General features: G+C 52.4%; 1 protein-coding gene across 3 annotated transcripts in view; it reads left to right on the forward strand.

Moving 5' to 3' along the window:
• The window catches only part of Hk1 (hexokinase 1), a 106,367-nt gene that overhangs the window by 30,266 nt on the left and 63,964 nt on the right, over positions 1-12,137 (forward strand). The window contains exon 1 of one of the 3 annotated variants that reach the window (XM_059282315.1): positions 5,919-6,051. The exons of the other annotated variants lie outside the window; for them this stretch is intronic. Within the exon in view, the coding sequence (XP_059138298.1) occupies positions 5,989-6,051 (63 nt within the window). The 5' untranslated portion in view covers positions 5,919-5,988. Of the gene's footprint in view, positions 1-5,918; positions 6,052-12,137 lie in introns of those variants that run through there. 3 annotated transcript variants of the gene reach the window in all.

Genomic DNA, 12,137 nt, shown 5'->3' on the forward strand with positions numbered 1-12,137 from the left:
CCTGGGCTGAATATTTCATCCTGAAGGATATACCAAATCTTTGTGGCTTTTTTTTATTTTATTTTATTTTTTTTATTTTCAGAGTCAACTCCCGTTTAGTCTCATCAATGCTGAGAAAACCGCTTCCCATACATACACAGTACAAGATGGCAGAAGCATGTTTAGGGTCTTTTCAGAAATCGTTAGAAATATTAATCCCAGGCTAAAATCCACTGAACGATTTTTAAACGCTTGTTAGCAACTCAGACGGCAACTTACTGGAGCCGGAGAGATGGCTCAGCAGTTAAGAGCACTGACTGCTCTTCTAGAGGACCAGGGTTCAATTCCCAGCATCCAATGGCAGCTCACAGCTGTCTGTAACTCCAGTTCCAGGGGAGCAGACACCCATGACAAAACACCGATGCACATAAAATAAATAAATTTTTAAAAAAGATTAAAAAAGGGCTGGGCAGTGGTGGCACACGCCTGGATCTCTGTGAGTTGGAGGCCAGCCTGGGCTACCAAGTGAGTTCCAGGAAAGGCGCAAAGCTACACAGAGAAACCCTGTCTCGGAAAAAAAAAAAAAAAAAGATTAAAAAAGAAAAAAAGAAAGAAAAAGGCAACTTACTACATAGTCCTGGAAGTCACTACAAAGACCAGGCTGGCCTTGAAGTCACAGAAATCCACCTGCCTCTGCCTCTTGAGTGCTGGGATTAAAGGTGTGCACCACCACCACCTCCCAGCGATAAAAGTAGCTTTTAAAAGATCTTTTCTTAGCAAAAACACCAAGTCAGCCCTTAATTTTTGTTTGCTTGTATGTTCGATTTGCTCTGAACGCTCCTGCCCTGGAGCCCTGTCTAGGCGTGGACGTGGACTGTGTGTGTGTGTGTGTGTAAGCACTTCCTAGTATATTTTGGCAGGAAACCAAAGGCAGGCAGGTGGGTGAAGGCGGGACCTTTGCTGGCTCTGTGAAGGTGGTCCGTCAGTCATTTGTGTGGGCACAGGGCAGCCCTGATCAGGAAACTCAGGGTGGTCAGCATGGCCACTTGTAATTGCTCTGGGCCAACAAAATGAGGGCGTCCTGTGGGGAAGGCCTGGCTTGAGATAAAGAACAGGTGCCTAAGCGCCTCGGGCCTTCAGAACCGCCCTCCTCCAGGCCTTCCTCAGCCGCCTCAGGTTACAAGCTGAGGATGTGGGGATCGAGCCCTCTGAGTAGTGGTGAAGCAACCAGGGTAGAGCCAAGCAAGCAGGTAGGAGTCATTATGATACCCGAGGGGGCAGGTGTTTCCAAGGCACAACATTCTCATGCAAAACTTAAATCTGGCTCTCCATTTCTGCCTCACTTCATCCCAACCCTGGCCCTAATGCCTGAGGCCCGTTGCTTATAAAGTCCTCCATTAGGACAGAGGCAGTCCTTTCCAGGTGTCCTCAATCCGTGGAGTGGTGGGTTGAGAGGGCTTGGGCTGGCTACAGGTGCCTGCCTGGGCTGAAGAGAGGGTAGTGACTGCTCTCATGCCTAGCCCACCCCTTGCTACATAATTATCACCATGTGGCTAGGATCCTCGATGCTAGAAATGTGGGTTTTACAGTGAAGTCGAATGATGCTAAGTGTTGGCCAGTGTTTATAAAACACTACCTGGGCCAAACAAGACATTATAGTTTTAGCTTAGCAGTTGACAGTTAACTGATCCTGAATTTAACAGACAGAACTTTGGGCCAGTCAGAGGGAGAACAGCTGAGAATGTGATTTTACCAGCCCAGCCACTATGGGTGGTGTCTGGAGGTGCTGGTAGCTGAGTAGAGGTCCCAGTGAACTTTCACCCTTGGGTACTCTTCATCAGAAAGTCCCTACAGGCTGTAGGTGATAGGCGATCTGGGGTTTCATTATCGAAAACATTATATCGCCATCCCCAGGGTCTGGATCAGCAGCTCTCACTGGGCAAGTTCTCAGCCAGTTGTAACCCAGTGACGTGACTCACAGAAACATTATTTGTTGGGTTGTCACTTTTTATTTATTTATTTTTCGAGACAGGATTTTGCTGTGTCGCTTTGGAGCCTGTCCTGGAACTTGCTCTGTAGCCCAGGCGGGCCTCGAACTTAGAGAGGTCTGCCTGCCTCTGACTCCCAAGTGCTGGGATTAAAGGCATGCACCACCACCGCCCAGCTGTCTCTTCTTATTGTCTCTGTGAACCTTCTACAGGCCTCTCTCACACCTCGCTGAATGATGAAGTGGGGATAATGATATTTGTCTTGGTAACCTCTCCAGGCTGTTATCGGGATAAATGAGGCAATATGTGAGAAACTGCTCTGTAAACTGGTGACATTATGTAAACACGATTATTGGTAGGAGTGCTCTCCCAGGTGCCAGAGGTTCAGCCAGTCTGTCCGAGATCACTGTGGAGTAATACCCAGTACTGTGGGTCGGATGGAAATTAATAGATGGTCCGGGCACGTGTGTTTGAGGGGGTGGGTAGCAGCCTGGCAACATTTGGTCCTTCCCACGACCAGGGGAGGAAGCTACGGTGAACGAACTGGGAGCTCAGCGGACTGGAGGGGAAGGAGAAGCTTCCAGAAAGGGGGTGGAGGGCTGAGACTCTCTGGATTAAGTTCTTCCTGTGGGTCTAGGGCAAGAGTTCTCAACCTGTGGGTCATGACCCTTTTGATGGGGGCAGAAAGAGCAATGGCCGCTCTTAGAGAGGGCCAGGGTTCAATTCCCAGTACCCCCATGGCAGCTCACAAACACCCTTGGGCACCAGGCGCATACATGGTATACACGCATACACGCATACATTCATAATGCATGTACGCAAAATATTCACATACAAAAAAATAAACCTAAGAAAATTAAAAATACAGCTGGGCATGGCGGTGCACGCCTTTAATCCCAGCACTTGGGAGGCAGAGGTAGGCAGATCTCCAGGCCAGCCTGGTCTACAGAGAGAGAGTTCCAGGGCAGCTGGAACTACATAGTGAGACCCTGTCTCAAAACAAAACAAAACAAAACAAAACAAAAAAAACCAACAAAAACCCAACAAGAAACATGCATGAGGTGATCTGTGGCTCAATTGACAGACACAACACTGCCCTAGGGCTAGCTTCAGGGAACTGCCTGATGGGAGCAGATAAAACCGGGCTCCCAGGACACAGTCACCCATATCAGCGAGGCAGTCCTGACTCAGTGTTGCTTATCTGGGGCCCAGGCTGCCTGAGGCGGTGAGGTGGGATGGACAGAGGGCTGGCTGAGTATCAGAACGGGGTTTGAGTCCTGGCTCCAAATTCCACCGCAACCTGCCACCGGGCAAGATGGCCCACCAGTTGTGCGTCCGGCTCCTCGTCTGTCAAGAAGAGCCCTGGCGTCCATTTGCATGGACTCTGAGCACAGTCCGAGTGTGCCCTGTGGAGGTGCTGGGGCCTGGGAGGCCAGGGTGAGTAGCTGAGGTCAGGGGAGGCTGGCTAGGGGAGGGAAGCCAGACGCGCCCGCCTTTGGTGAAGCTGGAACTTGGGCAGGCGCAGGTCAGCAGAGAAGGCTGGGTGAGCAAGGTACTAACGAATTAGGGGCACAATCGAACGGACTTGTGGGTGAAGACAGTGGGAAGAGCCCTGCTGTGGCCAGGGGCAAGGGAAGAGATAAACAGAAAGAGTAGGGTCAGGTCCCCGGCCAACACATTTCAATTGGCTCCATCAGGATGCAGGGCCCAGAAGGGGCTTGTGAGCTGGGACATGACGCGATTAGCTTGATCTTCAGTGCAATGAGTATGGCCTGCAGCTCCGAATGGTTTGGACGGCAGGTAGCCAGCAGCCAGAAGAAAGACAGTTCAAATGTTCTAGTCATACTTCTGGCTAGAAAGGAGGAAGACTCAAGGCGGGCACGGGGTAGGGGTGGGGGGTAGAGGTGGCGGTGGGGATGTTGGGAGTAGCAATGGGTGTGACCTAGAGGTGTATCAGGAAACAATGCTAACCCTTGGTGCCGGGCTTTGCATATGCGCATGCGTCCTGAGTCACCTTGGTTCAGGGGCTAGGAGAAGGGACAGCCGAGGTCCCTACCTACCTTCAAGCATGGCTAAGCTTCTCCCCAACTCCGGCTTGTTGGGTGAGGGTTGTTGCTTGCTTGATGGGTGACAGTGCTAGCTGAAGGCTGGGTGAGGGCCAGGACCCTGACACTGGGCTCAGAAAGGTGGCCCATTTAACCTTCAGAGCTCAGAAAAACAAAAATAACCCTCCATCCTCAAAGAGTCCCCACCCAGCCTCCAGAGCCTGCCGAAACGTACCTGCAGATCCAAACACAGCACAGAAGAACCATTTTGGTCTGGCGGCCACATGGGTAGTGTTTGTATCAGCAGGAAAAATCCGCTGTTCTTGATTTAGAGTTATCCAGGTATAGATTGAGATTTACGTGGGACTCAAAGGCTAGATAATCTTTTGGGGTGTGTGTGTGTGTGGGGGGGGTTCTATTAGGAAAAATAATTCAAATGTAACTGTTAGGCTCTCCCTGGGCCTTGGAAATGGTGATGTACAGGTAATAGGCCCCCAAACTTTAACCAAGTCCACTCTATGATAGCAGCCCCGTGTATTGTATTAGGTGAAGATATTTATGCTGTTGTTTCACCAAAAAACCCCAAAAACCATGGGTTGTAGCCTCAGCAGCTACCTAGCTACTGTTCGATCTTATGGGTAAAGAGAGAGACACTCAGAGAGGTGATTCAGGACACATCTGCACCTGTCCCAAGGCCGGGTAGGGATGTGCCCTGGATGGAGGCCTCTGGTCTAAGGTCCCCTTTCTTCAGTGGGTGGTGGCGGCTGTGAGGGTCCTGGGGTACTTGAAGGGTGTCCTGGGGCTTAGGTATCTCTGCCCTGATGGGTGCCAGGCCAGGGGCTCCCAGCACCCGGGTGTGCGGTAGAAGCTGGACTCTGGTCACCTCAGGGCCCCATATGCGGCAGTCTTGGCCTCAGGAACCATGGCCTGCAAGAGAAGCTGCAAACTGCGAGGTCACCAGGGGTTGATGATAAGCAAACCCAGCCTCTTACTCCTGAACACAGCTGTGAAGTGGGCCTCAGGTTCCTCACCTGTGGAATCAGGGTGGCAGTCACTTCTGTTTGTCTGAGTTCTTACGTGTAGTAACAGGATTTTCCCTCAATCCCCAAACTGAACAGTGCTCCCAACCTCTTGGATGCGCAAGAGCCAGAGAAGGCTGGGAGGATGGGGTCAGCCTGTGGCCTGAGGCCCAAATTCCTTGCGGGAGCCGGTGAACTCTTTCATGGAGCCACTGGGGCGGGCGGTTCGGGCTTAGTAATGTGAACTCTGACAGTCTGGGATGTAGGCTTGGGGGGGCCAAGGTACGGTTCCGTGCGTCATCCTTAGATCCTGGATCCTCTAGGGCGGACAGGCACAGGGACCCAGTGCGAGAGCCCCGAAGCCGCCTAGCTCTGGCTTCCGCTCGCTTTCCACGCCCACTTGTGTGCTTCCCCAACGGGGCGGGGGGGGGGGGGGACGAGCCCTAACCTCAGAAGAAGGGGTGTGGCCCCGCTCGCGTTCTCCAGTCTGCCGTGTCTGGGGGCAACACTCCAGGATCAGTCCTCTCATCCTCTCCAGATCGTGTCGCACACCTCCTGCCCCGGGTCCCACCCACCCGCTCAGGCGTGGCACAGTGCCACCACGCGTGACCGTGCGCTCCTTACGTGGGGGACGTGCTGGGTGCTGCCTCCTTTCCGGCGCGGGAGCGAGCAGCCGTCACTCTCCCGCTCCGGCTGGGAAGCCCCAGCTTGGTGCAGCAGAGGCGCGTTGCAGCCAATGGGGACTGAGGAGGTGGGCCGGCTGGCGGCCGTCACCCTCCCAGGGACGGGAGCTCGGAGGTCCGGAGCGCGCAGGCTGACGCCCCGCCCGGGGACTGAGGGGGAGGAGCCAAAGTAGGAGGAGGAGTCGCAGATCCGCCACCGGAGGACCACTGCTCACCAGGGCTACGGAGGAGCCACTGGCCCCACGCCTGCTTCCCCGCATCCCTGACCGCCAGCATGATCGCTGCGCAGCTCCTGGCCTATTACTTCACCGAGCTAAAGGATGACCAAGTCAAAAAGGTGAGCCCCGCCGGCGCCGCCCTGGCCACAGCCTTGCATTCTTGCATCCGCTCGCCACCGCCTGCATCCTCCCCCAGCCTCTCCCGGAGGCATTCGGTTGGACTACAGGGTGCAGGCGACAGGCCTCGCTCTGGGCTTCACCAGGGCATTGTCGGCATGTGAGCGTGTGTGTGTGTGTGTGTGTGTGTGTGTGTGTGTGTGTGTGTGTGTGTGTGTGTGTGGTTTGAGGAGCTGGGCGGCTGGCTGAAGACCCCCACTCCCAAACGCTGGATTGTATACTGCAGTGTCCTTGAAAAGGACCGTGGATGTCAGTTGGGTACCGCGAAGTGCCAGGCTGGGACCTGGCTGGGTGGGGACCAGCGGGCCTGTCTGTAGGGCCTGTTTGGGAAGGTCCATGCGCCGTGGGCGGGGAAGGTGTGAGCACTGAGATACGCTGGGGAGGTTAGTGAGCAGCTGGTGGGGGTGCTGGCTGAAAGCCAGGCATCCCATATTTGGGGTTCCCATTTGGAGAACGTGATGCCCTCCTGAGACCGTTACTGGGCTCCCCCAGCTGTTGCAGCTGCTCCTTAATCTGAGGACGGGGTGACCCGCCTGTCTTTCCGGTGTGGGGAAAGGAGCAGAGGCCACCGGAAACTTTGCTCATAGGCCTTAGGTCTGGAACCGCACGTCTGAATGGAATGTTTTATCCCTCTAAAGCTGTAATTTCCAGGCGGTCTCAGCCCAGGAGCTCAAATAAGACACTTTAGTCACTTGGAGAGCGTGGAGGGTTTGGCATGTGTTGCTTGTGACATGTGTATTCTTGCACACGAACACCTGGTCCTAGGGGGTGATGTTTGTCTGGTGTAAAGTGCCGTATGCTGGTGGGTCTTAAAAGATTTATCTCGCTTTTCTGCCACCTTATCCAGGATGTTTTTCCAGAAATAGCCTGAGATAGTGGGGGAAACACACATTTTTATTAGTGCTATAGGTATGTTTACCCACCCTAGGGTAGTTGCTATCATTAAGGTTAGTAGGTTCAGTCAGCCTGACTTAGACATTCAGACAAAGAGAACTATCTACAGGTGAGAGGCAGAGGTGACCAGGGGCTGACGCTTTCCCACCCGGCGAGATTTCCTCATCTGGCACCTTAGGAAATTGTCTTACTGAGGATTATGACCTCCTGAAGGACACAGCTAGTTAGGGGTGGAGCCAGGGCGGGGCTCCGGCCTCCTTCCACCTAAGAACTGGACCAGAACTCCTTTTGGATATCAGCTGAAAGGGAGGTGCTGTGGGACAAGGCTGCTGGAGATGTTGCTCCCATCCTGGATCTCAGGCTGGGTGTGGACCCAGAGGAGGGTGGTTAGGAGATGATGGGCTTGAGCACATGCCACAAGCTAGGGTTCCCATACCTCAGGGCGCACGTTCACTCCCCTGCAGAGACCTGCCCTCAGGGAGCTATGCATTAGCACTTGTAATTCCTAAGTTTCTTCCTTGGTGGTGTACATTGCTGATGCTTATCTCATGGAAAGGGGAGACAGAAGTTCCAGCATAGCAGAGTGTGCTTAGAATAGGCCTCCTGAACCAAGAGTTCACAGCCCTCCTACTTGTGATACCCTGGGTGACTCCGGATGGCAGATCCCAGGGTGGAGGCCCAATGACCTTGTGAGCTAAGCCTCTAGCATCACACCCACAGCCACCTGTGTGCCTGCCAGCTGCCGGGCTGTTCCACTACTTGGTGCTGGGTGGTCTCCGGTGGCTGGGCTGGGCTAAGGTTTGGACCACAGCTCTCCACTCCAACAAGTGGCCGGATTCGCTTCTGCCACATTCTATCTACCAGGCTCCTGTAGGTATAGAGGCGTGTGACTTCTGATTCAAATGATGCTTACTTAACTAAAGCCCTCCTCACTCGGAGATTGTGATGTCCTCTCCCCCTCCCCCATCCCTGAGCCTTGCTGGAGGAAAGTCCTGAGGCTGAAACTTTTACCTTGTTTGTGTAGGAGATCTTAAAAAAAAAAAAAAAAAAAAAAAACAAGAGCTCCCAGCAGGGCGGTGGTGGCTCACACCTTTAATCCCAGCACTTGGGAGCCAGAGGCAGGCGGATCTTTGTGAGTTTGAGGCTAATATGGTTTATAGCGGGAGTTCCAGGACAGCCAGGGCTATACAGAGAAATCTGTCTCGCAAGAAACAACAACAACAATAACAACAAAACCCCTTCCGCATCTCGCCCAGAACTTCCGTATACTTCTTAGGCCCCTTCTAGGACATCACCTCTGCCTGTATGGTGGGCTGCCATATGTGGGTGTGGTCCGGGAGAGGATCCCTAGACACATGGTGGTCACTTGCTCCAATGAGTCAGTGTCCTCTGCAGCTGAGTACCTCTAGGGCTCACTATTTTGTTGGAGACCTGTCCTTCCCACCCCACTGACTCTTATGAGAAAGGCCGCCTGGGAGTACAGGTCTCCAAATCTGGTTCTTTTTGTGGGGCCGGGCCCTGGGAGCTATCCAGAAGGGAACCCAGTCGAGACTTTCCCAGCGTGGGTAGCCATGATGATTCAGCCCTCCAGCCTCAGGCGGCCGGTGGGGCTCTGGAGACAGACTTGGCTCCCTCTGGCAACTCATAGGACCTTGCTGTCTGCTAGAAGGAAGGCAATCGGATCGTGTTGGGGAAGGTTTTCAGCGTTGCCCAAAATACAAAAGCACCCAAGAGAGGGTTTTATTTCCTCCCGCTGCCGGGGAGGCAGCCGTAATCCAGCCTTTAGAGCCACATTCTGGGGCGGAAATGGGTGAAGCGTCTGACTTAGCTCCGGGCTAAGACTCTGAGGCTCCAGGCTGCTTTTGCATAGTGTTGGTTAAAGGGTGCTGTGAAAAGGGGGACCTGGCTGATGGAAGCGTAAAGCGCACACATTTTTCTTCACGTGTCTCATGTTTCTAAGGGGAAGAACAGGCGCATATGGGTGCTTGTGACCGCTTCCATTCATCAGAATGCCGGACATCCTCTAGTCCGGGAAGCTGGAGGCGGGGCCCTCTAACCTCCAAGTGGCTTTTAACATGCCTTGCATTGCCCTGCCTGCTCTCCATTGTGTGTCTCCAGGAGGGACCTGGCGGCTTCTCGCATAGTATGCTGTTTGTTTAGACGGGAAAATGAGAGATGGCTTTAGTAGTTCAGAGTGCCTACTGTTCCTGTAGAGGTCCCGAGTTCAGTTCCCACACCCACGTCAGGTGGCTCACAACCACCTGTAACTCCAGCTCCAGAGGGAGTCTACCTCTAGGCTCCTTGGGTAGGGTCACACAGACACGTAATCTAGAAAAGACCAGATGTGGGGTGCTTTTAAACCTCAGCACTTGGGAGGCCGTGGTAGGTAGAAAAAAAAAATAAAACAAGAAAGATGGAGCCAGGATGATTAGAGAAGGACTTGATGTCTTTCTCCCTAGGCTTCCCCGAGCAGCCAACAGCAAACATTAGTGGACTTTCTCTGGCTGGATCCCCATCGCCCTACGGTAATCTGCATAGGGAACGAACAGGTGGCCCAACCCAGGAGTCCTTGGCCCAGGAAAGCCAGGTAGAAGAATGTGCTTATCAATTAAAAGGCCACCAAAGGCCGTTTCCTCAGAGGCTGGCTGTTGCTATAAAGGCAGTTGGAAGGAAGAAAAAATGGAGCAGGCCGTGATGGCTCATGCCTGTAGCCCCAAGGCTCGGCAGGCTGAGACTGGAAGACTTGAGAGTTCTAGCCTAGCCTGGGGGTACACTGTGAGACCCCCGTCTCAAAGCCATTCTGTTCCTTATTGCTTAGGGAGGGCGGGTGAGATGACTCAGTGGCTAAAGCGCTCCCCCCTCCCCCCCCCCAACCTGAGGACCTGAGTTCGATCCCTGGACCCCACAGTTGGAGAGAACCAACTCTTGCAAGTTGTCCTCTGACCTCCACAAAAGCATGTCTGCACTCACATCATCATCATCATCATCATCATCAAGAACAACAATAGTAATAAGTTGAATTTTAAAAAGAAAATTATGAAAATTGCCTTGTACATTTTCAACCTGGTATTGTACCCTCAGCTAGGGAAGGCCTCCTTGATGAGGGTTCTGTCATATTCCCTGGTTCCCTCCACCATAGGTGCCCTAGGCTCCACTGATAACAGCAGTGGCCCATCATTTACGGGTAGGATCCTGAGAGAATGTCGTGAGGAATAAACCAGGCAAGTGGCTGGCTCTGAGGTTCTTCCTCATGTGGCCAGACCATGTGGTGCTGCCTCCCACACTCCTGCTGTTCTCCGGGGAGATCGTGGACAGCCTTCTCCTCGAAAGACTGGGTATGACTGGATGGTCTGCCTGCGTGTGTGTGCCCCCGTGTGTCTGTACCCAGGGTTTCCTGGCCGATGGAGCTGGTCTCTGGAGCCAGCTCTGCAAATGCCTGAGGTATGTTGGCTACACAGAGGCAGCCATCCCCCTGCGTCCGTGTGCAGGAATTAGCAGTGGCCAAATCACCTCCACTTGTTCCTTGACTCCAGGTCCAGGGCTGTGTAAACCAAGCTCTGTGTGTTAACCTGAGGAAGGATGGACGTTAGTCTGGCTGGGGAACGGAGGACAGGTGCCCACCATCTGCCAGCCTACTGACCCATACCAGTGGGATGTGAGGAAACCACTTAGTGTGTTGTTGTGTTCAGTGTATCTGATCTGATGAACTGAACAAACAAGCTTGTTAGAAGCTTTGAAAGGTAGAGTCCAGCGGACAGCATCCATCATGTAGTAACTTGTTTTAACGGTTTCTTAGCTCTGAGCATCTTGAGATACCTTGCGTCGTATGAGATGTCACCTAAATATGATTGAGACTACGTCGTGAATATGTCAAACGTAAATATGCGATGTGAATATGCATTCATTTGTCCTTTCAGAAACCTCAGAGAGGCCGTGGCTGTGGGCTCAGCAGTAGAGCCCTTTTCTGGCATGTGCTAGATCCTCAGTTCAGTTCCCCATCCATCACTGCCAAGCTACAAACAGATCCGTCAGCCAGGTTGTCAGGGCAGGAGGCATCACACCCGTGCTTCTAGCCATCCCTCCCTCGGGCAATCCTGTGTGCTCAGAAATTGGGGCTGGTCCCCACACACAGGCGAGAGGCCGTTCCCCACCTCCCCACCCCCGGTTGCAATAAAATTGTGAATGGAATCCAGAATGCTTTTGCCCTTTCTCTTTTAGGAGAAAAACTCACTGTTGTCTATTTTAGTGATTTACCTCAATATTTTAATCCCCTGCCCTCTCATATAAAAATATGAATTATTTTTATTGGGAAATAATTGAGGCACATAAAAATATTGAGGGTCATGTGACTAATATACATGTACTTACCCCTCAACTTGACAAGTCAGACACAGTTGACATTACAGTCACCTTGGATCCCATTCTTTTTTTTTTTTCCTCTCCAGACGCTGTCTCCTATCTAAAAATTTTATTTATTTATTTTTTAAAAAATATTATTTTAGCCGGGCGGTGGTAGTGTGTGCCTTTAATGCCAGCACTCGGGAGGCAGAGGCAGGTGGATCTCCGTGAGTTTGAGGCCAGCCTGGGCTACAGAGCGAGTTCTTGGGAAAGCACCAAAGCTACACAGAGAAACCCTGTCTCAAAAAAACCAAAAAAAAAAAAAAAATTATTTTATGTGTGTGAGTGTTTTGCCTGCATGCATGGATGTATATCGTATGTGTACTTGGTGTCCGAGGAGGCTAGGGTATTGGAACCCCAGGAACTGGAGTTACAGGCAGTTGTGAGCCACCATGTAGATGCCAAGAACTGAACCTGGGGCCTCTGCAAGGACAGCAAGTGCTTATAATCACCCGGGCCATCCCTCCAGACCTCCCGGAAGCTGGAGTTACAGGTGGTTGTGAGCTGTCCAATGTGGGTGTGGGGAATGTGCTTTCTAGAAGAGCAGCAAGCTCTCTTAATGGCTGAGCCATCTCCAGCCTCGCTGTCCTGAACTTGATGCTGGTCATTTCTGTACGTGCTTTTACACTCGCACCGTACGTGTCTATAAATAGTGTCTAGCACCATAAATGCAGTTGTGGTTCCTGAATTCAAGCAGGACTTGTGGCATTGCTTTGTGTGGTTTTAAATGTTCAGA

The sequence above is a fragment of the Peromyscus eremicus genome, chromosome 16_21 (assembly GCF_949786415.1).
Source record: "Peromyscus eremicus chromosome 16_21, PerEre_H2_v1, whole genome shotgun sequence".
NCBI lineage: Eukaryota > Metazoa > Chordata > Mammalia > Rodentia > Cricetidae > Peromyscus > Peromyscus eremicus.